General features: G+C 45.6%; 2 protein-coding genes across 3 annotated transcripts in view; both read left to right on the top strand.

Annotated features, from left to right (window-relative positions):
* The first annotated feature begins 1,360 nt into the window (after positions 1 to 1,360).
* Positions 1,361 to 14,893, top strand: LOC122446274 (collectin-46). Of its 2 annotated transcripts, XM_043476242.1 has the most exons (9): positions 1,428 to 1,450; positions 2,243 to 2,314; positions 2,743 to 2,944; positions 8,449 to 8,565; positions 8,834 to 8,941; positions 9,263 to 9,370; positions 9,727 to 9,843; positions 10,462 to 10,545; positions 12,941 to 14,893. In XM_043476242.1, the coding sequence occupies exons 3-9, from the start codon at positions 2,746 to 2,748 to the stop codon at positions 13,321 to 13,323; spliced, it is 1,116 nt and encodes a 371-aa protein (XP_043332177.1). In that variant the 5' UTR covers positions 1,428 to 1,450; positions 2,243 to 2,314; positions 2,743 to 2,745; the 3' UTR covers positions 13,324 to 14,893. The 2 variants fall into 2 exon arrangements, with proteins under 2 accessions (XP_043332178.1, XP_043332177.1); XM_043476243.1 differs by lacking the exon at positions 2,243 to 2,314 and having other exon boundaries at positions 1,361 to 1,450.
* Positions 2,270 to 26,675, top strand: part of LOC122446275 (pulmonary surfactant-associated protein D) — a 93,937-nt gene continuing 69,531 nt past the window's right edge. Inside the window, exon 1 of the mRNA XM_043476245.1 lies at positions 2,270 to 2,314. The gene's annotated coding sequence lies outside the window, so the exon portion shown is untranslated. The remainder of the gene's footprint in view (positions 2,315 to 26,675) is intronic.

Below are 26,675 nucleotides of genomic sequence, written 5' to 3'. Positions count from 1 at the left end.
ATTTCACCATTGCCACAGGTTCCAACCAAACCCTTCAGGGTAACCAACCATGGCCAATTCACAAGCCTGTCCCAGTTAGTGTCCCTAAAGCCTGTAATTGTTTAGGGGTGGTGGGTCAGGGGTACGTTTGTATTTTGTAGAAAACAATAAAACCAGAAAGGCTCTTATGTTTTGTCAGTATCACAAGACCTCCCAGGCAGTCAGGTGAAGCACAAGCCCAGGCTGTTACTTTTAAACTGGAAAGAAACTGAGGTTAATAGGATGTCATCAGTTTAATGGAAGAGAAAGCTATCTCTCACAGGAACCCACATGCTAGGGGAATGACACCCCGGGATGATCCCCACAACTCTCCCTTCCCTGTCCTCATTCTCCAACATCTCGGCACTCAGGGATCACCTGCAGCCTTCTGGCTGACTCACCAGTTGTTAGGCTTCACCCTGCAGGTATGCATGCTTATTGCAGCCCAGCCTTGAGACCAAAGCAAGAGCTAGGAGACAGGGACAAAGATGTCCATGGCTTATTAAATAAGGAATCTTACATGTCCAAAAAGAAGGGTATTAGCGCAACCATGTTCAGCAGAGAAGAGGAAGGACATGGACACAATTTTTACTGTTTGAGGGAGGATACCACCAGTCTAACAGGAAGCTGATGTCAGTTTGCTCATCAGTTACCAGGGAAACCAGTGTCTGGGGCAGCAAGTATGTAGGCAGTTACCAGTAAGCCCTGTAATGAAGAGAATTGGATAGTCATGTGAGTGAAGGAGGGTTGGGCAGGGGATGAACAGAGAGCATAGAAAGCCATCTTGAGGAAACTGGAGAGTTTCCCTAGAGCTACAGCAGAAAGCAAAAGAGTGACCCCTGCCAGATGGCAGCTCCCACAGACACGGTCTCCCACAGGCTGTTGCCTCAGCAGCCCTTCACCTGCCCCACTTCTGCTCAGATTGGCCAAGCAGCTCCCAGCTCTTTCCTAGTGTCTGAGCAGTAATGTTGAGATGAAGGTGGAAGAGAAGTGGGCACAGCAGGTGCTGTTTCTTGGACTCTGCAGAGTCAGACTGCTTTTGCAAGAGTTGTAGATCATTGTGCAACTTGCTGTTCTTCTCTGGACCTTGGACCCCTGGACGTCATGAAATACAGACCCTGATGCTGCCACTTTACTCACAGGGGTGCAGTGGGGTACATATGAGATCCTGGGCTGAGGGTGCGCTTTGATCTCTAAGGTGGGTTTAGTCCTATCAATATTAGTGGCAGGTGTCCAGAGGTCGGGTGGACACCTGGGTTCAGCTGGGGGTGAGATTGAGTGAGTCAATAATAAATAAATTACCCTACTTCCTGAAGAGAATTCTCAGGAAACTGGGGCTGAGGATCAAGTTACAGGGCAGGTATAAAGAGCCAGTACTTACCCAGGAACTCTTAACTTGCCTGGACGTTCTGGACCCTTACAGGAAGCAACTGTGAGTGTCTCTGTCCTTGCCTCTTAATTTGTTTCCAATGTCTGGTGAATATCTCCCTGCCTCTGTGGGTGGTTGAAGAAGGCAGGGTGTGTGTAGATCTTCCACTCTAGGAGGTTCAATGCTGGTGGTGGGAGAAAATGTGGGTAATAAGGGGTGCTCTTCAATCTGCTCCCATGGTTTGGTGGGAGATGTGTTTCCAGGACAGGGAGAGGGGGAGAGTTAGATGGGAAATCCAACCAGATATCTGATGCCATTGTCTGGAAGTCCCCAGGGTAAATGCAATTCATCTTCCTCTTGGAAGGAGGCACTTCTCTGGTCAGGAAACCCCTTCCCTCCCATCAGCCTGCTTGGCAACCCTCGGTCCTTTGCACAGGTCCCTCAGGCTTTCTTCCAGGTCTCTGCAACTCCCATGATTCTTCTCCATACTGAAAACTTTACAGTTTCTCTCTGAGAAAGGAACGAAGCCCAACACTGGGAGTGACCCATATCCTGTAGCCACCGTGACCTCACTTAGCTCCTGAGTCCCTTTCTGATGGTAACCAGAAGCTCTACTGGACATTGGCTTTCCTCCTCTGAAGCCAGGTTCCCCCTGATGGCACCTGTCTCTAACGTCCCCTCTTCCATGAGGCCCCTGTCCAGGTCTTCTCAGGAGGTCTGGGCAGGACTCTAAGTGTGCCAGGAACTTTCCTGGTGGAGCCCAGGAATGACCAATCCTGGCAAATAAGCAGTCATGCGCCATTCTGTGCTCAGGACAGACCTCACCAGGCATTAGGACTCCGGCTTTTTTTTCAGATAGCACTGCAGACTCCAGCACTATTCTGTGCAGAGCAGCAAGTGAGAGGAAACAAGCCAGCCTTGTAAGAGGTGAAGCTACCAACTTCCTGGTATAAAAAGGGATAAAGAGGCCCAGAGAGGGAAGGGTCCCACCTGAGGGCCCTCAGAGAGTCCCTCCTGGTGTGACAATGGCCTCAGTGAGGAATTCTACCTCCTGACCACAGTGCCCCTGGCAAGGATGACAAGCCCAAAAAGGAATGACACAGAGCATCTGAGAGTAGATCCAAGCTGCTGGCAGACCAGTTCAGAGGTCCAGCTGGTTCACTCATGTCCTCTCTAGCCAAACCTTATCCTAACTTTCCCTACACGGCTTTTGGAGCCCTACTACTCTTGGCCCCAGAGGATGGGAGAGGAGATGGGGGAAGGGCTTCTCCTGACCTCCAGGAGCTGGGCCAGCCCTAGTCCTTGTCCTTGGACCAAGAGTACCCTCCCCCCCCCCTTTCTGTTCCTCTGCCTAGGACATGCTTCTCCTCCCGCTCTCCGTGCTGCTTCTGCTCACACAGCCCTGGAGATCCCTGGGAGCAGAAATGGAGATCTATTCCCGGAAAACACTGGCCAACGCCTGTACCCTGGTTGTGTGTAGCCCCCCAGAGGGTGGCTTGCCTGGTCGTGATGGACAAGATGGGAGAGAAGGTCCCCAGGGAGAGAAGGGGGATCCAGGTAGAGCTGGGACCATGTGCTTGCCCTGATGGGAAGGGGTGGGCACTGGAATTGTAACCAACCCCAAAATTCTGAATGTTCTGTGGAAACCTTGAAGATGGTTTTCCCAACAGGGGAGGTTTGTGCCAGATCTTCAGTCCACCTAAAACATGGCTTTACTGGTTGGCAAACACTGGCTTGCCCAAGCCCCCAGCTCCATAACCACCTGCCCTGATTCCTCCTCTAGGATCTTCTGACCCTAACCACTCCAAGAATGTACAAACAGTGAGTGAATGACTGGTATTTGGAGTGCCCTACTCCAGAACTCCGGAGAAGGCAATGACAACCCACTCCAGTGTTCTTGCCTGGAGAATCCCAGGGACGGCGGAGCCTGGTGGGCTGCCATCTATGGGGTCGCACAGAGTCGGACACAACTGAAGTGACTTAGCAGCAACAGCAGCGGCAGCAGCTCCAGAACTCATTGGGCTTACCAAGTGGTGTTAGTGGTAAAAAATCTGCCTGCCAATGAAGGAGATGTAAGAGATGCAGTTTCGATCCCTGGGTCAGAAAGATCCCCTGGAGGAGGGCATAGCACCCTCTCCTGTATTCTTGTTTGGAGAATCCCATGGACAGAGGAGCCTGGTGGGTTCTGGGTTGGACATGACTGAAGTGACTTAGTACACTCACGTAGGAGACATAGGAGGTGTGGGTTTGATCCCACAGTTGGGACAATCGCCTGGATAGAAAATGGCAACTCTATTATTGCCTGGAGAATATCATGGACAGAGGAATCTGTCTGGCTACAATCCACAAAGAGTCAGATGCGACTGAGCACGCACACTCCAAAACTTAACTGTTGATCATTCTTATTAAATGTTGCCTCTGCAGAATGTTAAATATTTTTGAACTGATGACAGTGTTGTAAGTTTCTGTTTAATCATCTTTAGATGGGAATAATATCTACCACACAGTGACAAAGAATTGAGCCAAGGCTTCATTTCTTTGTTGGGTCTTCAAGATCAAGTTTTATTCTTCTGCTGTCCCAACCAGCTGAATTCTCCTGAGGTTTCCAAACGTATTGTTAAGGGAATTTTCTGGAAACACTGCCCACAGGAGATCTGGTTTTTACTTGCAAGAAGTGAGAATTTGATGAACCAGCGACAAGGACGAAGGGACCACCATGGCCCTGGGCCAGGGCTATGGAGGGATCAACTGAGGTCTTTTATCTTCCTGGAGTTTGTGCTTTGATTGGAGAGGAAAGAAATGAACATTAAAGCTGAAAAGAATACATAACATCCCCAGGATTTGTAGGGTAAGAGACAAATATCTGTCTGTCTTTTAGAGAGAAAGTAGCTTCCAACATGAATGGGTTGTGGCTTGAGAAGGTCACCTAGAAGTGATCTCAGAGGAGGGGTGGTATTCAAGGTGCCAGCTCTCTCTAGCTCCCCTAGGGGCCATGAATTGAAAAGTATCCTTTCCTCTACCCTCCTGCTCTCATGGACTCCATGGTTTGTGCAAAGGGTGGGCAACCTCTAATGCTCCCTTCTAAGGAATGACTTGCTTCCAAGGTACCTGCTGCCCTCCCCAGCCTGGTGGGAGCCCAGGAGAGGCTCAGTTAGGGACCAGGTGTCTCTGCCTGAGCAATGTGCACCAGGGCATCTGGGATGTGGAGCCCATCCTCCAGGCTCCCATTGCTTGCCTAGTAAGGATTGAAACTAAGAGCAGGACACAATGTCCAGCACAGAGGCTCTCACCACCCATCAGATACACCAGTCTCCCACCACCTGCACATTCTTGGCCCAGGTGAGCCTTGCTCTTCTTACCCTGGGGGAATGGTTTCCAGATCTGAAATATCACCTCTCCTCTCCAGGTCTCTGAATCCTCTTCAGCCCTGAAGTCCTGTTTCCTATGAGCACGTGTGTGTCCATGGTTTGGGGTGCTGGGATGGGATGAGGGACATCTCCTAAGCTGTTTTCTTCACTCATTACCTGTGCCTCATAGTTTAAAATTCAGTGACAGATGCTTTGCAGACCAGGACCTGGTGCTGACATTTACATCCTGCTCAGTGCCAGGCAGAAAGCTAGGTTTTACAGAGAGCTTCTCAGTGAACAGAGAAATGAAATGAGGAAATGAACAAATAAGTGAACACACAAATTAGTAGTAACTGACAGATTCCTTTTGCTGTCTTTTTGCACATGAATGCTTTCATCACAACAGTCAAAAGATGGAAACAAATCAAGTGTCTATCAGCATTTATCCACAGTGAACGGATAAAGAAAATGTGTTATATTCATACTATAAAACATTTCTCAGCCATAGAAAGGAATGAAGTACTGAGATGTGCTACAAATTGGATGATCCTCAAGAATGTCACTGCTAGTTTAAAAAGGCAGACACAAAGGGTCATATATTGTATGTATTTATATAAAATATCCAGAATAGGTAACAGAGACAGGCAGTGGACTAGAGATAGCCAGGGCCTGGGAGGAGGCAGGGAGGGAGTGATAAATGGGTATGAGGTTTTTTTGGGATTAATGAAATAGTCTTGAACTAAAGAGAAGTGGAAGTTGTACAATTATGTCAATGTTCTAAATGCCGCTGAATTGTATACTTTAAATGATTAATTATAGGAAATTCCTGGAGGTCCAGTGGTTAGGATTCGGTGTTTTCACTGCCAGGCCTCAGGTTCAATCCCTGATTGGGGAACTGAGATCCTGAAAGCTACACATCACAGTAAAAAAAAAATAAAAGATTATTTTTATATTATGTGAATTTCATCCCAATGAAAAAAGAATAACCAAACTCACAGAATTGAGTGTATAATTCTTGAATCAATAGGCATTTCTCCCTTTAGTCATTGAAGGCAAACCTCTCATAATTTCAGACTTAGGCAGCCTTCTTAAGGTAATGTAATTTTTTCAAATGTTTGGTCATTTTTCCAAAACAAATTAGTATGTGGTCAAAATACAAAGAGAAGAAAATTAAAATTGTCTGAATTGTGCTCCTTAGAAAGAACAACTGTTAACACCTTTGTATATGCTGTTCTTGGGGTATTTTCAGTATATATTACATGTGCACATGCCTGACACATGCATGGACACATTGAAGAATCATATTAAATAGAGTGTTTATAACTTAATCACTTAATAATGCACAATAATTTCACCTATCTTCCATAATTTTAAAAGCATGTTATATAGATTTTTCTCTTCTTTATATTAAAATAGAGCTGATCTATAATATATTATATTCAGATGTATATCATAATGAATTCATATTTGCATATATTGTGAAATGATTGTCACAATGAGTCATCAACACACATAGTTACAATTTGTGTGTAATGAGAACTTTTAAGATCTGCCTGCTCAGCAATGTTCAAGCATGCAACCCAGAATTACTAAGTATAGTAACTGTGCTGTACATCGTCTTCCTAGGACTCAATTTTTTTTTAACTGGACACTTGTACCTTTTGAGGAATTCTATCCATTCTGCTCACTTCTCAACCCCTCCTTTAGCCACCACAAATCTGTTCTCTGTATCTGTGAGTATGTTGTTTTTGTTCATTTGTTTATTTAGATTTCACATATAAGTGAGATCATATAGTACTGCCCTTCTCTGTGACTTATTCCACTAAGCTAGTGCCTTCAAGTTTCACCAATGTTGCTGCAAATAGCAAGATTTCATTCCCTTTTATGCCTGAATAATGTTCCATTGTATATGCACCCTGCATTTTCTACATCCATTCTTCCATCCACAGATACTTGGGCTCTAGGCTGCATCCATGTCTGGGCTACCATAAACAACGCTGCAATTAACTTGGGGGAACATATATCTTTTCAGGTTAGTTTTTTCATAAATACTCAGAAGTGGAATTGATGGGTTATATCATAGCTCTATTTTTAACTTTCTGAGAAACCTTCATACTATTCTCCATAGTGGCTGTACCGATTTACATCCCCGCTTCACAAAGTTTCCCTTTTCTCCACTTTCTCCAACACTTCTTATTTGCTGTCTGATAATAGCCATTCTGACAGTGAGGTGACAGCTCATTGTGCTTTTTTTTTTTTTTTAACAAATATTTGCTCATTTAATTTTCATAAAATCCAACAGAAGCCCAGTGGGGGTAAGTCACTTGCCCAGGGTCGCACAGAAATGGTGGAACCAGATCTCAAACCAGTGTTTGATTTAAACTTCTAAGCTCTAAGTGTTTATAAAAATCTCTTTTCACTTGGCCACAGGGCAAACCCTCTCTTCCTAATCATTGTAAGTGATAGAACAGCTTCGTCCTGGTGATCTCAAGTACTTCCTCTGTGGGCTCCAATTAGCGGTGCTGTTTTTTATATGGGGCCCGATCTGCCTTTCTCTTTTGATGGAGAAACATGCTTATTGTTATGGCAATCCCAAATGCCCCATGACAGCTTTTAAGTACAGATTTGAATCCCTTTGTTTTTTACCCCAAATGTTGAAACAAACCTTAAGAGCTCTGCTGATTCCTGACAGTATTCTGTGGTTCTCAGATATTTCAGACTGGCTTGGGAGCAAAACACATGATATTCTGCTTCTTTCTTTTGCATAGTTTATTTTTAAAAGCATGCATCTGGCTGCTTTTTCATTTCCCAGAAGGAGGAGGGAAATTGCTCCCTAGAAGGCAAGTATTGGATGAGAACTTCTCCCCAAGGCTCCATCCGGGTCTAGTTCCTTAGTGGGTGCTGTCCCTTGTCTGATCTTGTCCTTTAGCCTCAGGTTCAGAGCTTCTAGGCTCTTCCAAGGGTCCTCTGAGCTGCTGGGTTCCCTGCACATGGACAAGAAAAATGTTAGTTACCTGTATGTGTCCACCCTTTCAGGGGAACCGTTTAGCCACCCCGTGATCATCCATGTTCAGGTCAAGTAGAGGACCCCTGTCTGGTTGAGAGCCTGTTGTAATAATCGTCACTGAGCATTAGCTATGGTCAGACAGTTGGTAACTATATCATGAAGGCATTTTTTGTTGCTGTTTAGTCACTCAGTCATGTCCAATTCTTTTTGACCCAAAGGACTGTAGCCCTCCAGGCTCCTCTGTCCATAGAATTTTTTAGGCAAGAATACTGGAGTGGGTTGCCATTTCCTTCTCCAGGGTCATTGTGCTTTTGATTTCTATGTCTCTGGTGCTAAGTGTCAGGTGTCATTTCTGACAGAAACTTTGGTTCTGGGAAGGGGGGAGGGCAGGGAGTCCAGGGTCAAGGGTAAAAGCTGACAGACTTAACTGCCATAAATACCGTGGCCTTGGGGCAGGGGCAGATGCATTGTATGCAAAGTCAGGTGGGTCTAGGTTTGGATCTGCCTCCAACTCTGCAAGCCTGTTTCTTCACCTGTAAAATGGAGAGGTAGACACAGATTTCCTAGATCTCCACGGACCAGTCACCTGGAGGGGGAGTGTCTACACCCTACAGAACCCTGAAAGAACACCGGGGCCCTGACTCTGCGGGCAGCTGGCTCCTCCTGAGCCGGGGTCAGCTTTATGTCCATCTCTTTTGCTGCCACAGGTTCACCAGGACCTGCAGGACAAGCAGGGAGGCCAGGACCAGCTGGCCCCATTGGGCTGAAAGGGGACAATGGCTCTGCTGGAGAACCCGGACCAAAGGGAGACCCTGGACCACCTGGTGAGTAGCTGGGCGTGGAATGCAGGTGTCTGCAAGTGGCGTGCTGCATTAGGACACGGCAGTAAGCGAGCACAGATTCCACCCCAGGAAGAAGAAGAAGGTCATTCTCAAGGTGGCACGAGGTTATTTCAGAGAAGGCTGGAGCTTCCTAGGGGCAATATCTTTAGGAGGAGGCTGCCTGTCTGACGTCCATTACAGCTCCATCTTTTAAGCACTTCTACCTCCAAGGAGATTCAGTGTCACTAACCTGACTGGTCCTTTTCCCCAGGGCCTCCAGGCATGCCTGGCCCGGCTGGGAGAGAGGGCCCCTCAGGGAAGCAGGGGAGCATGGGACCTCCGGGCACACCAGGCTCCAAAGGAGAGACTGGGCCCAAAGGTAGGAGGCTGGTATGTGGTGGGTGAGGGAGGGAGAAGGGAGGGGTGACATGGGCAGCCCTGGTGGGGACCAACCTATGTGCACAGTGCCTGGAAAAGCCTGGAACCTCCGCGCCTGGTCAGCCTTGCCTGGGCCTCACCCTCAACTTTCCCACACTGACTGAATTTCCTGGTATGGTTCCTGGAAGAGACCAAGCGGTCAGGAGCAGTCTCCCAGGTCGCTCTCTCACCTGGAGCTGTGGGTGACAAGCTGCACTGCTGAGGAAATGGTACCTGCTGAGCACACTCTCAGCCGTGCTTCTCCAATGTGTTCCTTCCTCAGGAGGAGTGGGTGCCCCAGGCATGCAGGGCTCCCCAGGCCCCGAAGGTCTCAAGGGAGAGAGAGGTGCCCCTGGTGAGCCCGGAGCCGCTGGACGTGCTGGGGCGGCAGGTGAGCAATGGACGTGGGGCTGGGCTCATGTTCCCCTGTGCCCACCCCCACCAGCCACCAGGTCAGAGCTGGCATTCCAGGGTGAGAACCAGTGTTGGGCTCTGGGAACTGTCTGTCTCCAGGGAGAGGGTGGTGAGAGTGGCAGGGACTGTCTGTATCCAGGGAAGGCTGGTTGTCGGATTATGGGACAGTCAGTGTACAGAGGGGATGTAAGAAGAGTTCCAGACACAGAGGGACATTTGCATGTAGGAGGGTGTATGGCTGGGGGATATGAGTCCCTGTATGGAGCTTGGGGGGACACAAAAATGCTAAAATATATGTTCAGCACTCACCCATCTCTACTTCTCTGATCCCAGGGCCTGCTGGAGCCATAGGTCCACAGGGGCCTTCAGGTGCCAGGGGCCCCCCAGGACTGAAGGGAGACAGAGGTACTCCTGGAGAAAGAGGAGAAAAGGGTGAGAGTGGGCTTACAGGTAAGGAAGACCTGGGGGCCCCATGAGGGTGTGGGGCAGGGAGGAGGCCTTATTTAGCTCAGATCTCCTCTCAGATAACCCATTTAGTTACAGGTGGGGGTCAAAGCAGGAAAAGTTGACAGAGTGTATGGAGAGGTGGACTCTGGTCTTAGCCTCTATGACTTGCTGGAGGACACCCTGAGCAGATTTTCTATCCAATTTCTATGACAAGCCAATCTCCCTCTCCAGTTCATCAGATAACCTTGAACATCAAATAACTCAATGGATAAGAAATACTCAAGCTATGTCTATTCCTCTCCTACAACCATTCCACCCCCTGCCAATGCAAAAGGAAGTGCTATCAGATTCCTAGAATTTGGAATTAAAATGACATCTGGTTCACTGTCAGTGAGGTGCAGGGACCTGTTCAGGGGATACTGTTCACAAGAGAACTGGAGGAAATCCCGTGGAAGCAGAGGCCAGCTAGGTCAACAGAAGAAGGCTTCCTAGGCCTCTGTTCCACCTCCTTACCCCACTCCCAACTTGTGTCTCCACCTGGACCCCTTCTCTTGAGGCCTGGGCTCTGAGTGACCCCAGGCTGTTCTGGATCTGTCTTTACTTGGCCTCTCTCTCTTGCAGAGGTCAAGGCTGTCAGGCAGCAGGTGGCAGTCTTAGAGGGACACCTGCGACGCCTCCAAAATGCCTTCTCTCAGTATAAGAAAGGTGAGTTCCTGGACCTGACCCTGAGCCAGGCCCTGATCATGGGCCTCAGACTGGGTCTGGGCTTGGCTGGCAGTTCACTGGGCTGGGTCTATATTGGACTTGCTGGGACCATGACTGGGACTGGACCTAGCCCTGGGGCAGGAGCGGGGCTAAGGACAGGGCTGGGACAGAGCTGAACCCCATGTGCTCCAGGGGTTCAAGTAGACGCAAGGCACAAGGAGGAGGATGCGGTCTGAGTCATCTGTTCAGCAGACCTTACCCCGGCCTACCCTGGAGGGTTCCTTTGACAGATAAACGGACACCCAACCCAGGATGCACTTCTTCCCTCTTTGGGCCAGGTGTGCAAATGCCCAGAAAAGAAGCCACACAGCCCAGGGAAGCAGAGAATCCACACATGATCGTGAGAGTGGGGGTGGGATGCTGCCTGTGGGCTTCAAGGCTGCTGGGGACCTTTTGTTGGTGTGTGGCCACCAAGTAACTTACCCTAAAGATGTCCCTGGGTCTGGAAGGAATAGGCTGCCTCCAGTCTCTGGCCAGTGCTGGACTCCCCTGCCAACTCTTGTGGTGTTTAAGCAGAGATTCTTCCCTAAGCCTGGATCCTAATCAGGCAGAGGCCTCTGGAGCACATACTTGAGTTCCCTGTACCTTCGGGACGCTCCACCAACTGCCCCTCCTCCTTCTCTCCTCTCCCTGATGACAGCTTTGAATGCACATCACTTATGAAACCTCACTGATCCAAAAAAAGAAGAGTTTTCTGAAGGAGTAGTGCACATAGGGACCTGATTGGGTGAGACAGAGGGTTGGCCTCTAAGAACTCAAGCCAACTAAGTCCTGAAGTAGTGGGATGAGAATTTTCAGCAGTTTATGTCTTCCTTCTTGCACAATCATATTTACATATCTATTTACTCTCTCATTCCCTGGTAGCTCAACTGGTAAAGAATCTGCCTGCATTGCAGGAGACCTGGGTTTGATCTCTGATTCGGGAAGATCCCCGGGAATGGAAATGGCAAACCACTGCAATATCCTTGCCTGGAAAATCTCATGGACAGAGGACCCTGGTGGGCTTCAGTCCATGGGGTCAAAAAGAGTCGGGCATAACTTAAAAACTAATGCTTCATACAGACTGATACAAACAAAGGAGAACTTGAGCATATGTGCTGGCCACATGTGTGTACCTGAACATCATCACTCAGTCCACACCACCTACATCCATGAGCACACTTGCACACTCTTCACATCCATCCTGATGGACGTTGAGTCAGCCCATGTACCTTCAGATCGACACACAGATAAATTCACGCATGCACATGCATACCACCCGGATATATGGGATGTAAACCAATCATGGCACATGAGCTCGCACTGACCTTGTCCAGGGCTGTCAGGGTGCCATCCTGACTGTGTGGAAAATCTGGACTTTGACTGCTTGTTGAATATAATCAAAGGAAAGTGCAGTGGGGTCAAGGTGCAGCCTGGGTTCAGAACCAGTCCAGTAAGCCCTCTTAGGAGTCCTGAACATTTCCCTGCACGACCTTGGAAGTCAGAGGTGTATGGATGGGATGGATTCAAAAGAGATACTTAACACGTCACATAGGGGATGCTGTTGTGCAGTGTACCTTTTCCTTAGAAATACGGGGTTAGATTCTGAAAAGAGAAGTGACTTTCCCTTGTCACCTGGGCTGTCATTGCCAGTGTGTGGCTGAACACATGACTTTCTGAGGCCCAGACAAGGCTCTCTCCAAAGCTGATCCCACCCTGCCCTCCTGCCCCCACACAGAGCTCTCAGATGCCGTCATCCACTACCCAGTGGTCCAGGGAGGCTGACTGGCTGTAGCATCACCTGCAAGCATACGGAAGCCAACACTGGACTTGCGCTGGTGCAGAGATCAGCACTTGGCTGCTCTCAGATGCACCCCTCTCCTCCCTTTCTCCTCACCCCTTCACACAGCACAGAAGTGCTCAGACAGCTCCACACACCTGGTTATCAGGCATGGGTGAGAGTCAGCTGCCTGTGTGGAGTTTTCCCCATTCTCAGGAGCTGCCCCAGCCTCTAAGTTTCATTTCCCTGCCACAGTCCTTCCTGCTTACACAGTAATTAAAGTCCCGGATTCTGATGAACATCACAGGGCGGAACAGAAAGTGCACGTGGGTGCTTTAGTGTCACATCCAACAAGGTCTGATCCTCATCTACATTTGACATTTGGGCGACTTTAGGCCTCTTGTATAAGCACCTGAGTTCCAGGGTCCTCACCTCTTTCACGATGGATTATCGGGAACTAAGTGCCTCACTTTTGTCCTGGTGCCCTGGTACCCTCGTGGGAGCTGGAGACTCCAGTTGGATCACAAGGTCTAGGTGCTGCCACATCCCCAACCTGACTCTCCTCATTTCCCCTAGCGGTGCTCTTCCCTGATGGCCTGGCTGTCGGGGAGAAGATCTTCAAGACGGCAGGTGCTGTAAAATCATATTCGGATGCCCAGCAGGTCTGCAGAGAGGCTAGGGGACAGCTGGCCTCGCCACGCTCTGCAGCCGAGAATGAGGCCGTGGCACAGCTGGTCAGAGCCAAGAATAATGATGCTTTCCTGAGCATGAATGACATCTCCACGGAGGGCAGGTTCACCTACCCCACTGGGGAGTCACTGGTCTATTCCAACTGGGCCAATGGGGAGCCCAACAACAATAATGCTGGCCAACCAGAGAACTGTGTGCAGATCTATAGTGAGGGCAAGTGGAATGACGTACCCTGCAGTACGGAACTCCTCGTGATCTGCGAGTTTTGAACCCCCTCACCCACCCCAGGGAGGAAGGGGACAGTGCCCAGAGCTGTGAGCTGCCAACATCCCAATAAAAAGGTGACCCTCTGTTGCTCACAGCTTCCCCACTGAGCCATGGGATGAGGCCACAAGGTGGGCTTCCTATGTAACTCCTCCCTCAGAATGAAGTTTGCAACTGGCTTCACATCTGGAAGATTTGTCACAAAAACAGGGGTGGGGGTGGGGTGGGGAATGGGCAGCCTGCTGACTCAGGGGCAAGGGCTAAAAGGAGGTCTCCAAGATGCCCTTGTGCAAAATCCAGAGTCTCCTCCTCAACAAGACAGGTGTCTAACCCTCCACTTCTGCCAAATATGGACTACATTTGACCCCACTGGTGACCGCCCCCTCCTTCCCTTTCCTCTCCTGCCTTCAGTCTTCTTATCCTTCAGTCTTTTTCACTCGTCTCTCCTCCTCTCCTGGACACTCTCTCCTTGCACTCACTCTAGGCTTGGCCTCAATCTGTTCCATGGTTTCAAATCTCTTCTATTGATGCCTCCCCCAGGTAGAACCCTGTTTGAACCGCTCCGCAAAGCACAGATTCCTCTCATTAAGGCAAGCTGCAGCCCTGGGGCTTGCAGGTCACTGGGGCTGCCTCTTGCTGGCGGGGAAGCACCAACTTTTCTGGCCATATTGAGTGGCCTTACACCCAGTAGAATCCCCTCATCCTTAACCTTGACCGCCCAGGATCTCTTTCTTCCCATGACTGTGTGACTGTGGATGGCTCATCAGAGAATGTACCATCTGCACAGTCCTAATCCTTTCTGAACTTTCAGGCAGAGAGGGTGTCCAGCCATGTTCAGATTCATCCCCCAACCTCTTCCTGCCTTGAAGTTCAAGGGATGTTCATCTCCACTATACCTCAGAGATTATCTAGGCAAACCCTTCTCATTTTACAGACATGGAATCCAAGACACAGAGAGGAAGGGAACTTGCATAGGTAGTAAGGTTGGAGACAGTGTGCCTCTGGGCTGGACCACTGGTGTTTGTCAAGTTGAGTAAATTTCAGGCTTTGGTCTTACCCTGACACTCCAAAGACAAAGCTAGTGGCAAAAGCTGAGCTCTGCTAAAGCAAAGAGATAAAGTACCCACTGCTGAGTTCGACAAAAACTTCCCTGTCTACACATTCGCAGGAAGGCTTCTTGGGGATGGAAAAGGGAGGTGACCCCACCCTTTAATAAGTAGACATGCACCCATAGGCCTCTACGATGGGATCTATCTTAGAAAACAGTTTCATATGCACCTTTTGAGGGTCCATGGACCAGTCAGGTGTGAAGAAATGAACAAGATAATTGGCCAAAGGTAAACAATGATCTGGAAGCACTGTGCTATGTAAATCATTTATGTCGCTTTTTATTGTGTTCCCCCTCATTCAGGACATCTGCACTCCACCATGGGTGTGTGTCTCTGCTTAGCTCTTACTTACTGCACTCCTCATTAGAGAGGATGCCCCTACCCTTTCTCTCTGGAGGCGTGTTTCTGCCTCGCTTCTGTCTTCAATAAACAACCTGTTTTTCTGTGTGCTCTGCCACACATTGTGCTGTGTCTCTAATAATAAACTTTGTACTTATTTACAGTTTTTGCCTCTTTGCAACATTCTTGCTTTAATCAGGGAAAGAGCCAGAGTCACTTTGCTTCTAGCCTCGAGCCCCTGGTGATGTGTTGACTAGGATTCCTGGGGTTTCATCCAGGCTACCTAGCTTCCACCTCTGGGCAGAAAACTAAAATATCCTTTCAGGAGCGCTCACTGCTCTCCATCCGAGATCAGGAGCACTGTTGCTAAAACCCACTCATGTAAAAGGCCATCTGACCCCAGAACTTACACTTTCGGCTTGTAAATTTTTGACCATTGGGCTCTGTATGTTTAGTTGATTTTATTAACACACTACTGCAAAGAATTCCAGTAGAGCTATTCAAAACCCTAAAGGATGATAACATCAAGGTGCTGCATTCAACAGGTTAGCAAATCTGGAAGACTCAGCAATAGCCACAGAACTGGAAAAAGTCAATCCTCACTCTAGTTCCCAAGAAAAGTAGCAGTAAAGAATGTACTAACCGTTAGACAGTTGCACTCCCTCCCATGCTAGTAAGATATTGGTTAAAATTTTGCATGCCAGTCTTTAGTATTGTGTGAACCAAGAACTTCCAGATGTCCAAGCTGGGTTTAGAAAAGGAAGAGGAACCAGAGATCATATTGCCAACTTTCACTGGATTGTAGAGAGAGCAAGGGAATTCCAGAAAGATGTCTACCTCTGTTTTATCATCTATGCAAAAGCCTTTGACTATGTGGATCATAACAAATTGTGCAAAGCACTTAAAGAGATGAACATACCAGACCTTCTTACCTGTCTTCTGAGAAACCTGTATGCAGTCAAGAAGCAGCATTTAGAACCCTGTGTGGAAGAACTGATTGGTTCAAGATTGAGAAAGGAGTACAACAGGGCAATCAGCTATTCCCTGTTTGTTTAATCTATATGCTGAGCACACCATGAGATATGCCAGGCTGGATAGGTTACTAGCTGGAATCAAGATAGGTGGGAAAACATCAGCAATCTCAGATATGCATGATGATACCACTCTATTGGCAGAAAGCAAAGAGGAACTGAAGAACCTCTTGATGAGAGTGAAGGAAGAGAGTGAAAAGCCAGCTTAAACCTAAATATTAAAAAAAAAAAAAAAAACTAAAATCATGGCATCTGGCCCAATTCAGACAGTCAATTTAGTCGCTCAGTCGTGTCTGACTCTTCACGACCCCATGAATCACAGCACACCAGGCCTCCCTGTCCATCACCAACTCCCGGAGTTTACTCAAATTCATGTCCATCAAGTCGTTGATGCCATCCAGCCATCCCATCCTCTGTTGTCCCCTTCCCCTCCTGTCCCCAATCCCTGCCAGCATCAGGGTCTTTTCCAATGATTCAACTCTTCGCATGAGGTGGCCAAAGTATTGGAGTTTCAGCTTCAGCATCAGTCTTTCCAATGAACACCCAGGACTGATCTCCTTTAGGATGGACTGGTTAGATCTCCTTGCAGTCCAAGGGACTCTCAAGAGTCTTCTCCCACTCCACAGTTCAAAAAAGCATCAATTTTTCAGTGTGCAGCTTTCTTCACAGTCCAACTCTCACATCCATACATGACCACTGGAAAAACCGTAGCCTTGACTAGACGGATCTTTGTTGGCAAAGTAATGTCTCTGCTTTTTAATATGCTACCTAGGTTGGTCATAACTTTTCTTCCAAGGAGTAAGGGTCTTTTATTTTCATGGCTGCAGTCACCATCTGCAGTGATTTTGGAGCCCCCAAAAATAAAGTCTGACACTGCTTCCACTGTTTCCCCATCTATTTCCCATGAAGTGATGGGACCAGATGACATTATCTTAGCTCTCTGAATGTTGAGATTTAAGCCAACTTTTTCACTCTCCTCTTTCACTTTCATGAAGAGGCTATTTAGTTCCTCTTCACTCTCTGCCATAAGGGTGGTGTCATCTGCATATCTGAGGTTATTGATATTTCTCCTGGCAATCTTGATTCCAGCTTGTGCTTCTTCCAGCCCAGCGTTTCTCATGATGTACTCTGCATATAAGTTAAATAAGCAGGGTGACAATATGCAGCCTTGACGTACTCCTCTTCCTAGTTGGAACCAGTCTGTTGTTCCATGTCCAGTTCTAACTGTTGCTTCCTGACCTGCATATAGGTTTCTCAAGAGGCAGGTCAGGTGGTCTGGTATTCCCATCTCTTTCAGAATTTTCCACTGTTAATTGTGATCCACAGAGCCAAAGGTTTTTACATAGTGAATAAAGCAGAAATAGATGTTTCTCTGGAACTCTCTTACTTTTTTGATGACCCAGATGATATTGGCAATTTGATCTCTGGTTCTTCTGCCTTTTCTAAAACCAGCTTGAACATCTGGAAGTTCACAGTTCACATATTGCTGAAGCCTGGCTTGGAGAATTTTGAGCATTACTTTACTAGTGTGTGAGATGAGTGCAATTGTGTGCCATTACTTCATGCCAAATAGAAGGGGAAATGGTGGAAGTAGTGACAGATTTCCTCTTCTTAGGTTCTAAGACCACTGCACATGATGACTGCAGCCATGAAATCAGAAGACAATTTCTTCTTGACAGGAAGGCTATGACAAACCTAGACAGTGTGCTGAAAAGCAGAGACATTGCTCTGCCAACAAGGTCCATATAGTCAAGGCTATGGTCATCCAAGTGGTCATGAATGGTTGTGAAAGCTGGAGCATAAAGAAGCAGAATTCCAAAGAACTGATGCCTTCAAACTGTGGTGCTAGAGTAGACTCCTGAAAGTCCCTTGGACAGCAAGGGGATCAAACCAGTCAATCCTAAGGGAAATCAACTCTGAATACTCATTGGAAGGACTGGTGATGAAGCTCCAGTAGTTTGGTCATCTGATGCAAACAGCCAACACTTTGGAAAAGTCCCTGATGCTGGGAAAGATTGAAGGCAGAAGGAGATGAGGTCCTCAGAGGATGAGGTGGCTGAATGGCATCACCAATGCAATGGACTTGAACTTGGACAAATTTCGAGAGATGGTGAGTGACAGGGAGGTCTGGTGTGCTGTAGGCCATGGGGTTGCAAAGAGTCAGACCCAAGTGCATGACTGAACACACTGCATAGAAAATTTTAAATGACATCTGTACTTCAGAAATTCAGTGATGAATACCCCTCCTCCAGACAGGAAACCAGACACTATTTCCTTTGATCACAGGGAACAGGAGGACTGACCTGTCTGGCCCTTTCTGAATAGGACCCCCAAGCCCCACCCCTCTTCCCAACACACTTGCAGCCACCGTGTGTATATAGGGCAGCACATCTGAAAACAAAGTCACACCTCTCAACAGCATGCATGCAGCTCAGGCTCCTGCTAAGATCTTTCTCCTGTTACAGAAAATATCCTCAATTTCTGATAGCATCCAAAATATAAACAGTAATGAGCAAACAGCTCTTTAGTATAAAGGCCATGCCTCGTCATTCTTTTCAAGGGAGTTTAGAGCAGCCTGTTTTGATGGCATATAAGCAAAACAACTGGATCTAGTTGAGCCCAACGGAGGCATTTTTTTTTTTCAGAGAACAGAGAACTCTGACTTGACTTTAGAAGGACTGGCGGGCACAGGCAACCTTGTGCTACCTCTCTGGCTTCTGCCTCTCTCTGCCCATCCTCACCTCTTTCCCTTCTTTGCACAGCAACTTCCTCTATGTCCAGGTCTCAAAATCACAGAGATCAGAAACTCTTGCTCTCTTGCTTGACATCAATTCCAAACTATGTGGAAATGCATCTACCTATCTCAGATGCCCATCTCTCATCCGGTCAAGTCACTCTGGAACTTCATAGTCCAACATGGGCATGGGATGCATGGGAGGTCATTTGGGTCTGAGAAGATGCTCTATGGGTGATCACTACTCATCCCAGTATGTAAGCCATGCCTATTTCTTGACAAGAGGGAACTGTGTGACTCTATAGGAAGAGAAAATACTCTTGTTTTGCTGAAGTCTGCAAATGCTGAGACCCCAAAGCCTAGGAAGAAGCTTCAGATCAATCTGCACCATGGGCCATAAGAGTCTGGTTTGCATCTCTCCAGCACAGAGAATAAGTAAGGAGAGTCATTTGGGCTCTGAAGACACAGTCCGATTGAAACAGAAGAAAGAGGCAAGTATTCCAGGAAATGCAGGTTTTTAACCATTCTTGAACACAGAGGTCTCTCCCTCCTACACCATCACTCATGAGCAAATGTCAACATGGATCTCCAATCACATCAGCCCCACCCCAACCATAATAGCCATGACCCTAGTTTAGTAGCTTAGGTGCCAAGTGAAGCCAGAGCTGTGGGCCTCTTGTCAAGAGATATTATGACACTCACAATGCCAGCAGACATCATGGGAGCTAGCTGGGATCCTTCCATGTCTGAAAATGTTGTTGTTTTTCAGTTGCCCAGCCATGTCTGACTCTTTGTGACCCCATGGACTGCAGCACACCAGGCTTCCCTGTCCTTCAGTATCTCCTGGAGCCTGCTCAAACTCATGTCCATTGAGTCAGTGATGCCATCCTCTGTCGTCCCCTTCTCCTCCTGCCCTCAGTCTTTCCCAGCATCAGGGACTTTTCCAATGAGTCAGTTCTTCACAGCAGGTGACCAAAATATTGGAGCTTCAGTTTCAGCATCAGTCCTTCCAATGAATATGCAGGATTCACATCCTTTACAATTGACTGGTTTGATCTCCTTGGAATCCAAGGGACTCTCAAGAGTCTCCTCCAATACCATAGGTTGAAAACATCAATTCTTTGGTACTCAGCCTTCCTTAAGGTTCAACTCTCATATCCATATATGACTACTGGAAAAACCATAGCTTTGACTATACAGACCTTTGTCAGCAACAAAGGAAGGCCCTCTTCTATAGGATATTCTCTAGTTGCCTCCTGGTTCTCAACCTTCCTGTCACCAGACCAGCCCACACGCTATACAGAACAGCTGATGGGAAACCCTTTGATGTTCCCTTACCTAGGACCCTAGTTTTGTTCTGAATTCCTCTGATATACAACACTGGCATTTGAGTTGCTTACATTCAGAGCATTTTCAATCACTCTAACCTTCCAGATGTCCTTAATTCAAGTTTTTACGGTGTGCTGGACCTTGTTGGATTACCTGTATTTTATATAGGAGAACAAAGAAACCAGGTATCTATCCAAAGAAATAAAATATAAATTTATATGCCAAATATTTATTCAAGGTGAATTAAAAGGATGCCCCATTTAAACAGATCCCCTAACCTGGCATTACTACCAGAGAACAAATGATCAAAAGCCCATATTGAAATATTTTTAATGAAATGACACTATAGAAGTAAAAAGAATTTGTTATCAAAGAGACACTAGAAAGACCATAATTATACCAAGTAGTATTCAGACTGCCATTGTATTCAGATTACCAGTATACATCTGATAGCAACTTTCTTGAGGAAAATCCTGAGGTCAAGTTTTTGTATCAAATGGTGTAATATTCAATAATCATATTGCCATAGAGATCTCAGTTTGTGGACATGCTGGGGATATCCACAACATGGATTAATATATATTAATATTTCAAATTATTTTACTACTAATGACCGGAAAATTGATGCTTTTGAACTGTGGTGTTGGAGAAGACTCTTGAGAGTCCCTTGGACTGCAAGAAGATCCAACCAGTCCATCCTAAAGGAGATCAGTCCTAGGTGTTCATTGGAAGGACTGATGCTGAAGCTGAAACTCGAGCACTTTGGCCACCTCATGCGAAGAGTTGACTCATTGGAAAAGACCCTGATGCTGGGAGGGATTGTGGGCAGGAGGAGAAGGGGGCGACAGAGGATGAGATGGCTGGGTGGCATTACCAACTCGATGGACAAGGGTTTGAGTAAACTCCGGGAGTTGGTGATGGACAGGGAGGCCTGGCGTGCTGCGATTCATGGGGTCGCAAAGAGTAAGACACAACTGAGTGACTGACCTGAACTGAACTGAATATATATTTTCTTATTTATTATTAACCCTGAGGCAAAGAAAGAAAAAGTAAAGTGGGGCTACATTAAATGAGAACTATTCTGTATAGCAAAAGAAATAATCAAAAAGGAAAAGTCAATCTATGAAATTGGAGAATATATTAGCAAACAATGTATCTGACAAGGGGTTAATGTTCAAAATATGTAACAAACTCATAAAAGTCAACAGCAAAAAGAAATAAAATGTTTAACCAAGTTTAAAAATGGGCAAAAGATCTGAATAGATATTTCTCAAAGAGACATACAAGTGGATAACAGATATATGAAAAGATACCAAACATCATTACTGAACAGGAATATACACACAGAAAAACAACTCACACGTGTTGAAATAGCTATTACCAAAACTACAAAAGATAATGATGATGGGGTACAGGGAAACTTTGTATACTCTTTGTGGAAATGTAAATTACTAAGAACTTTATATTGTCACCCTGTTATTTGCTTATTTAACTTATATGCAGAGTACATCATGAGAAACACTGGGCTGGAGAAAGCGCAGGCTAGAATCAAGATTGCCGGGAGAAAATTCAATAACCTCAGATATGCGGATGACACAACTGAAAGGTTGTTGCTGATTCTTGCCTCCGGAGGAGAAGAATTCAATCTGGGGCCAGAGACGAGGCTTGATCACTCAGAGCTTTTGTGTAATATATAAAGGAGATAGAGAAAGCTTCTGACATAGGCATCATAAGGGGGAAGAAAGAGTACACCCCTGCTAGTCTTCAGCTGGATGTTATACAGTCACTTTGTGAAAGTTGCTCAGTCATGTCTGACTCTTTGCGACCCCATGGACTGTAGCCTACCAGGCTCCTCCGTCCATGGGATTTTCCAGGCAAGCATGGAACTGGAACCCATTCCAACTGGAGTGGGTTGCCATTTCCTTTTCCAGGGGATCTTCCCAACCCAGGGATCGAACCTGGGTCTCCTGCATCGCAGACAGATGCTTTACCATCTGAGCCTATGTAGTCACTAGCCGTCTGTTAATGAAAGAAAGGAATGTCTTAAAACTCAGAATGGCAACAGGCCCCTGATCCATAAGATGCATTTGGGGATAATCTTGGCACCAGATGATTCATCCCAGGCCATTAAATGATTGACTTCAATCTTGTAGAAGGGCAGATTACCATACAAATAGTTTCATTTACATAGATTAGGGGAACAGTATCTGAGTATAACATACTGGTTTGTCAAGTAGGTTCTGAGCCATTAGGCGAACAGACCCGAAGACAGAGTCTGGGGTAAATGCATAGTACATTAACATAGCTTAAGACAAACGATTCCATAAGAAAAATGCATTGGTTAACTGAAGGTTTGAGAATAGTTAACTTCAAGTGAAACCAGGTGTCATTATGGCAACACAGTATTTTAAGAGAAACCTCCTTTTAAATTGTATAGAGAAGGAAAAAAATATCGCTAGTTTGTTTCCTCCTGCCGTTTAAGAGAGATAAAAATGTCTGACACTTGCAGCCTATTTCCTCCATTTGGAGACCCCTGGCCTTCCTGCCTGTTACCCTCTCACAACCCCTACTGCAGAAAGTGAAGAAGAACTAAAGAGCCTCTTGATGAAAGTGAAAGAGGAGAGTGAAAAAGTTGGCTTAAATCTCAACATTCAGAAAATGAAGATCATGGTATCCGGTCCCATCACTTCATGGCAATTAGATGGGGAAACAATGGAAACAGAGGCTGACTTTATTTTTCTGGGCTCCAAAAACACTGCAGATGATGAATGCAGCCAGGAAATTAAAAGACACTTACTCCTTGGAAGGAAAGTCATGACCAACCTAGACAGCATATTGAAAAGCAGAGACATTACTTTGCCAACAAAGGTCGGTATAGTCAAGGCTATGGTTTTTCCAGTGGTCATGTATCAATGTGAGAGTTGGACTGTGAAGAAAGCTGAGTGATGAAGAATTGATGCTTTTGAACTGTGGTGTTGGAGAAGACTCTTGAGAGTCCCTTGGACTGCAAGGAGATCTAACCAGTCCATCCTAAAGGAGATCAGTCCTGGGTGTTCATTGGAAAGACTGATGCTGAAACTGAAACTCCAATACTTTGGCCACCTAATGCGAGGAGCTGACTCATTTGAAAAGACCCTGATGGCAGGGGTTGAGGGCAGGAGGAGAAGGGAAAGATGGAGTATGAGATGGTTGGATGGCATTACTGACTCTATTAACATGGTTTGGGTGAACTCCAGGAGTTGGTGATGGACAGGAAGGCCTGGCATGCTGTTGTTCCTGGGGTCGCAAAGAGTCAGACATGACTGAGCAACTGAAGTGAACTGAAGAACTTTAGGAAGAAAGAGTTCACTCAAATCAGAAAAAATAATATATATATATATATATATGATCTACCAATATCACTTTTGGGTATTTAAAAGAAGTCAGGATCTGAAGAGATATGTTCATTGCAGCATTATTCACAAGAGCCAAGATAGAAACTACGTAAATCCTCATCAATAAGTGGATAAAAGAAAGTGACATATACATAAAATAGATTATCAAGTCTTCAAAAACAAGAGAATCCTGCCTTTTGCAACAAGTTGGATGGATCTGTAGGGCATGATGTTAGGTGAAAATAAGCCAAACACTGGGAGACAAATGCTGCATGATCTTAGTGTAAGTGGAACCTAAAAGAGTCAAAGTCGTAAGAAACAGGCTTGAATGGTAGTTGCCAGGGGTAGCGGTAGTGAGAAATGAGGAGGTAACCTGATGGTTAAAAGGTATAAAGTTTTAGGAACATAAGTTCTGGAGATCTATTATACAACAGTGTTTAAGCTAATAATACTGTATTGTATACTTTAAATTTACTAAAAAGTAGATTTTATGAAGTGTTCTTACCCTAAAGAAAAGTGTAGGGGAGGAAACTTTGGGAGGTGATGGATATTTATGTACTTGGTCGTGATAGTTTCGTGGCTGTATACTTATCTCCAATCTTATTGTGCTGAATACATTAAATATATAAACACACACATATTTTAGTTGTCAAACAAAGCTCAATAAACTTCTTACAAATAACCAATAAATGCTGGCAGAAAGTGAATAATGACAAAATGTTCCATCATGCAGCTCTTCAACATACTCCAACACACAAACATCTATCTTATCTTAATACAGGGGCCTCAAATTTCCACTTATTACAACCCGCTCACAGGCCTCCCACCCACAGGACTTGCTGCACTGTAAAGCATCATTTAAACAAGCCCCAGCTGGAAACTAAGTTTGGAGCGTGACCTACTGGTTCCAAGGGACATTGTTTTTATTTAAACTGATGATGCTTCCTTTCCATGGGGTCACAAAGAGTTGGACAGGACTGAGAGACTGAACTGAACTGAACTGAATGTTTCCTTTAAATAAAGCACAGGCTAATTCTGGTACTTACACACACACAGACACGCCCCTAGCATTATTTTAAGCTAATTGACCACACTTAGTACCTGGTGTAATTAGTTCCATCCCCCATTGATTCCAGTTATGTTTCCTGTATTCCTCTTATACACATAACCTGACTTTCTCAGCTCTCTGGAGCAAAAGTACACATCATGCTATTTTTCTAATTATCTGAATTCTATTCTCAATTGAAATCATTTACTGCTGGCATCCACAATCTAAGCAGATTTTTAAATACCTTTTAAAAAATACAAGGGGCTTCCCTAGTAGCTCAGATGGTAAAGAATCTAAGTGACATTTCAGGCTTCTGTTTTCACTTTGTATGAGAAAAAAAAATATTTCAATGATGTGCAACTTACATTATACATTCCACAGGTAATTTTCTTCCCCTTCCACCATCTTGTAAATCAGCTTGAGCTTTTTCTTAGCACAAGTGTTCTTAACTCCTATTTCTAGTATAAGTCAAAAAAGGAGAACCCAGCTAAAGATGTCCATTTCTACTTTTCCAAAAGAAAAAAAAAAGGATTATATTCTTCTTGCCTCCTGGGTTTGTCAGGTATCTAAGATGTACCATAGATTTTATTGGCATGACAGGTTAACAGCAGACCCAGAATACATGCAATTTGGTATCACCCATGGATAGACACCCAATAAAAATCCACCTACCGAAATGTTTTTGCCTTGTCATCATCCTACAATAAACACTCTGATTTGTGGATGGAATGAGTGTGTTCCAGGAGATTCCAGAGACACGTGCAATGCATACAAGCAACTTAAGGCTTTTTGTATTTGAAATTATAAATAATATGGCCATCTATAATAATGAATCCAGAGTAATGGAACATAATAGAGAGCACAGTATTTCTGTATGTCAAAACTGTAGGTTCTTGTTCAGTTCTCCAGTTGTGTCTGACTCTTTGTGACCCCACAGACTGCACCATGCCATTCCTCTCTGTCCCTCACCATCTCCCAAAGTTTGCCCAAGTTCATGTCCATTGTATTGGTGACACCATCCATCCATCTCATCTTCTGATGCCCTCTTCCCCTTCTGCCCTCAATCTTCCCCAGCATCAGAGAATTTTCCAGTAAGTCAACTGTTCGCATCAGAATACTGGAGTTTCAGCTTCAGCATCAGTCCTTCAAATGAGTATTTAGGGTTGATTTCCCTTAAGATTGACTGGTTTGGGCACCTTGCTGTCCAAGGAACTCTCAGAAGTCTTCTCCAGCACCAGAGTTTGAAGGCTTCAATTGTTCGGCACTCTGCCTTCTTATGGTCCAGCTCTATTGGGAGCCCTGAATCAAAGTCATGCTAGGAAAGGAATCACGACAGTTGCAAAAGTATCTGGTGGCAACTCTACTAATACTTGAAATTCTACATCTACTTGTGTCACTTTATTTTTTCAAAGTCTTAAATATAGTCAATAAAGGATTTAAATAGGAAAGACTTAAGAAATGGGTGGGCCGTCTTGGGTCTCGATGAGTCCTGTGCTTCTGGTAGCAGTCCAGCAGGTCAGGGGTCTCTGGAATCCAGGTGACTCTCCCAATATGGATTTGATCAGCATTTCAAATGGTGATTTCCCATCAAATTCTGTGGCTTTTTTTTTTTTTTTTTTTTCCAGAATCCAAATGTCATTTCTTTTCCTGGGCTCATGAAGGTGTAATACATATCAGTGATCATCTTTTCCTGGGCCTATGAAAGTTCAAATGATAATTGTGATTGCAAGGACAGATTGTTACAGGGCTGTTTTCAGTGATATGTTTGGTCATAAAATTGAGGGAAGCTTTGATATTGAATACGTGGATGAAAAACGAAGTTTAGCTTTCTCACTAATGGGAATCATGGATGCCAAGTCTTAAAGTTGGTATTCTAGGTACAGAGAACAGTACATGGTTATCAACATTTTAAAGTGAAAGCGAAAGTCTCTCAGTCATGTCTGACTCTTTGCGCGACCCATGGACTATACAGTCCTTGGAATTCTCCAGGCCAGAAGACCGGTGTAGGTAGCCTTTCCCTTCTCTAGGGGATCTTCCCAACCCAGGGATCAAACCCAGGTCTCCCTCATTGCAAGCAGATTCTTTTCCAGCTGAGCCACAAGGAAAGCCCAAGAATGCTGGAGTGGGTTGCCTATCCCTTCTCCAGGGCATCTTCCCGACCCAGGAATTGAACTAAAGTCTCCTGCATTGCAGGCAGATTCTTTACCAACTGAGCTGTCAGGGAAGCCCATCAATATTTTAAAGAGTGTAAAAATATAAGTTCGGTTTCAATAAGCCATATATTATATTTTCTTAAAAATTTAAACTTGTTACATTTTCCTTTCATTGATGGCTTTCTTTTTGGTTCTGCTTTTCTTCCCATGTTACATTATGGTCTGTTAGTAGTTGGTATG

The sequence above is a fragment of the Cervus canadensis genome, chromosome 8 (genome assembly GCF_019320065.1).
Source record: "Cervus canadensis isolate Bull #8, Minnesota chromosome 8, ASM1932006v1, whole genome shotgun sequence".
In the NCBI taxonomy this organism is placed as follows: Eukaryota; Metazoa; Chordata; class Mammalia; order Artiodactyla; family Cervidae; genus Cervus; species Cervus canadensis.
The sequence above is the reverse complement of the archived record's forward strand: the minus strand, read 5'-3'. Positions and strand labels throughout refer to the sequence as shown.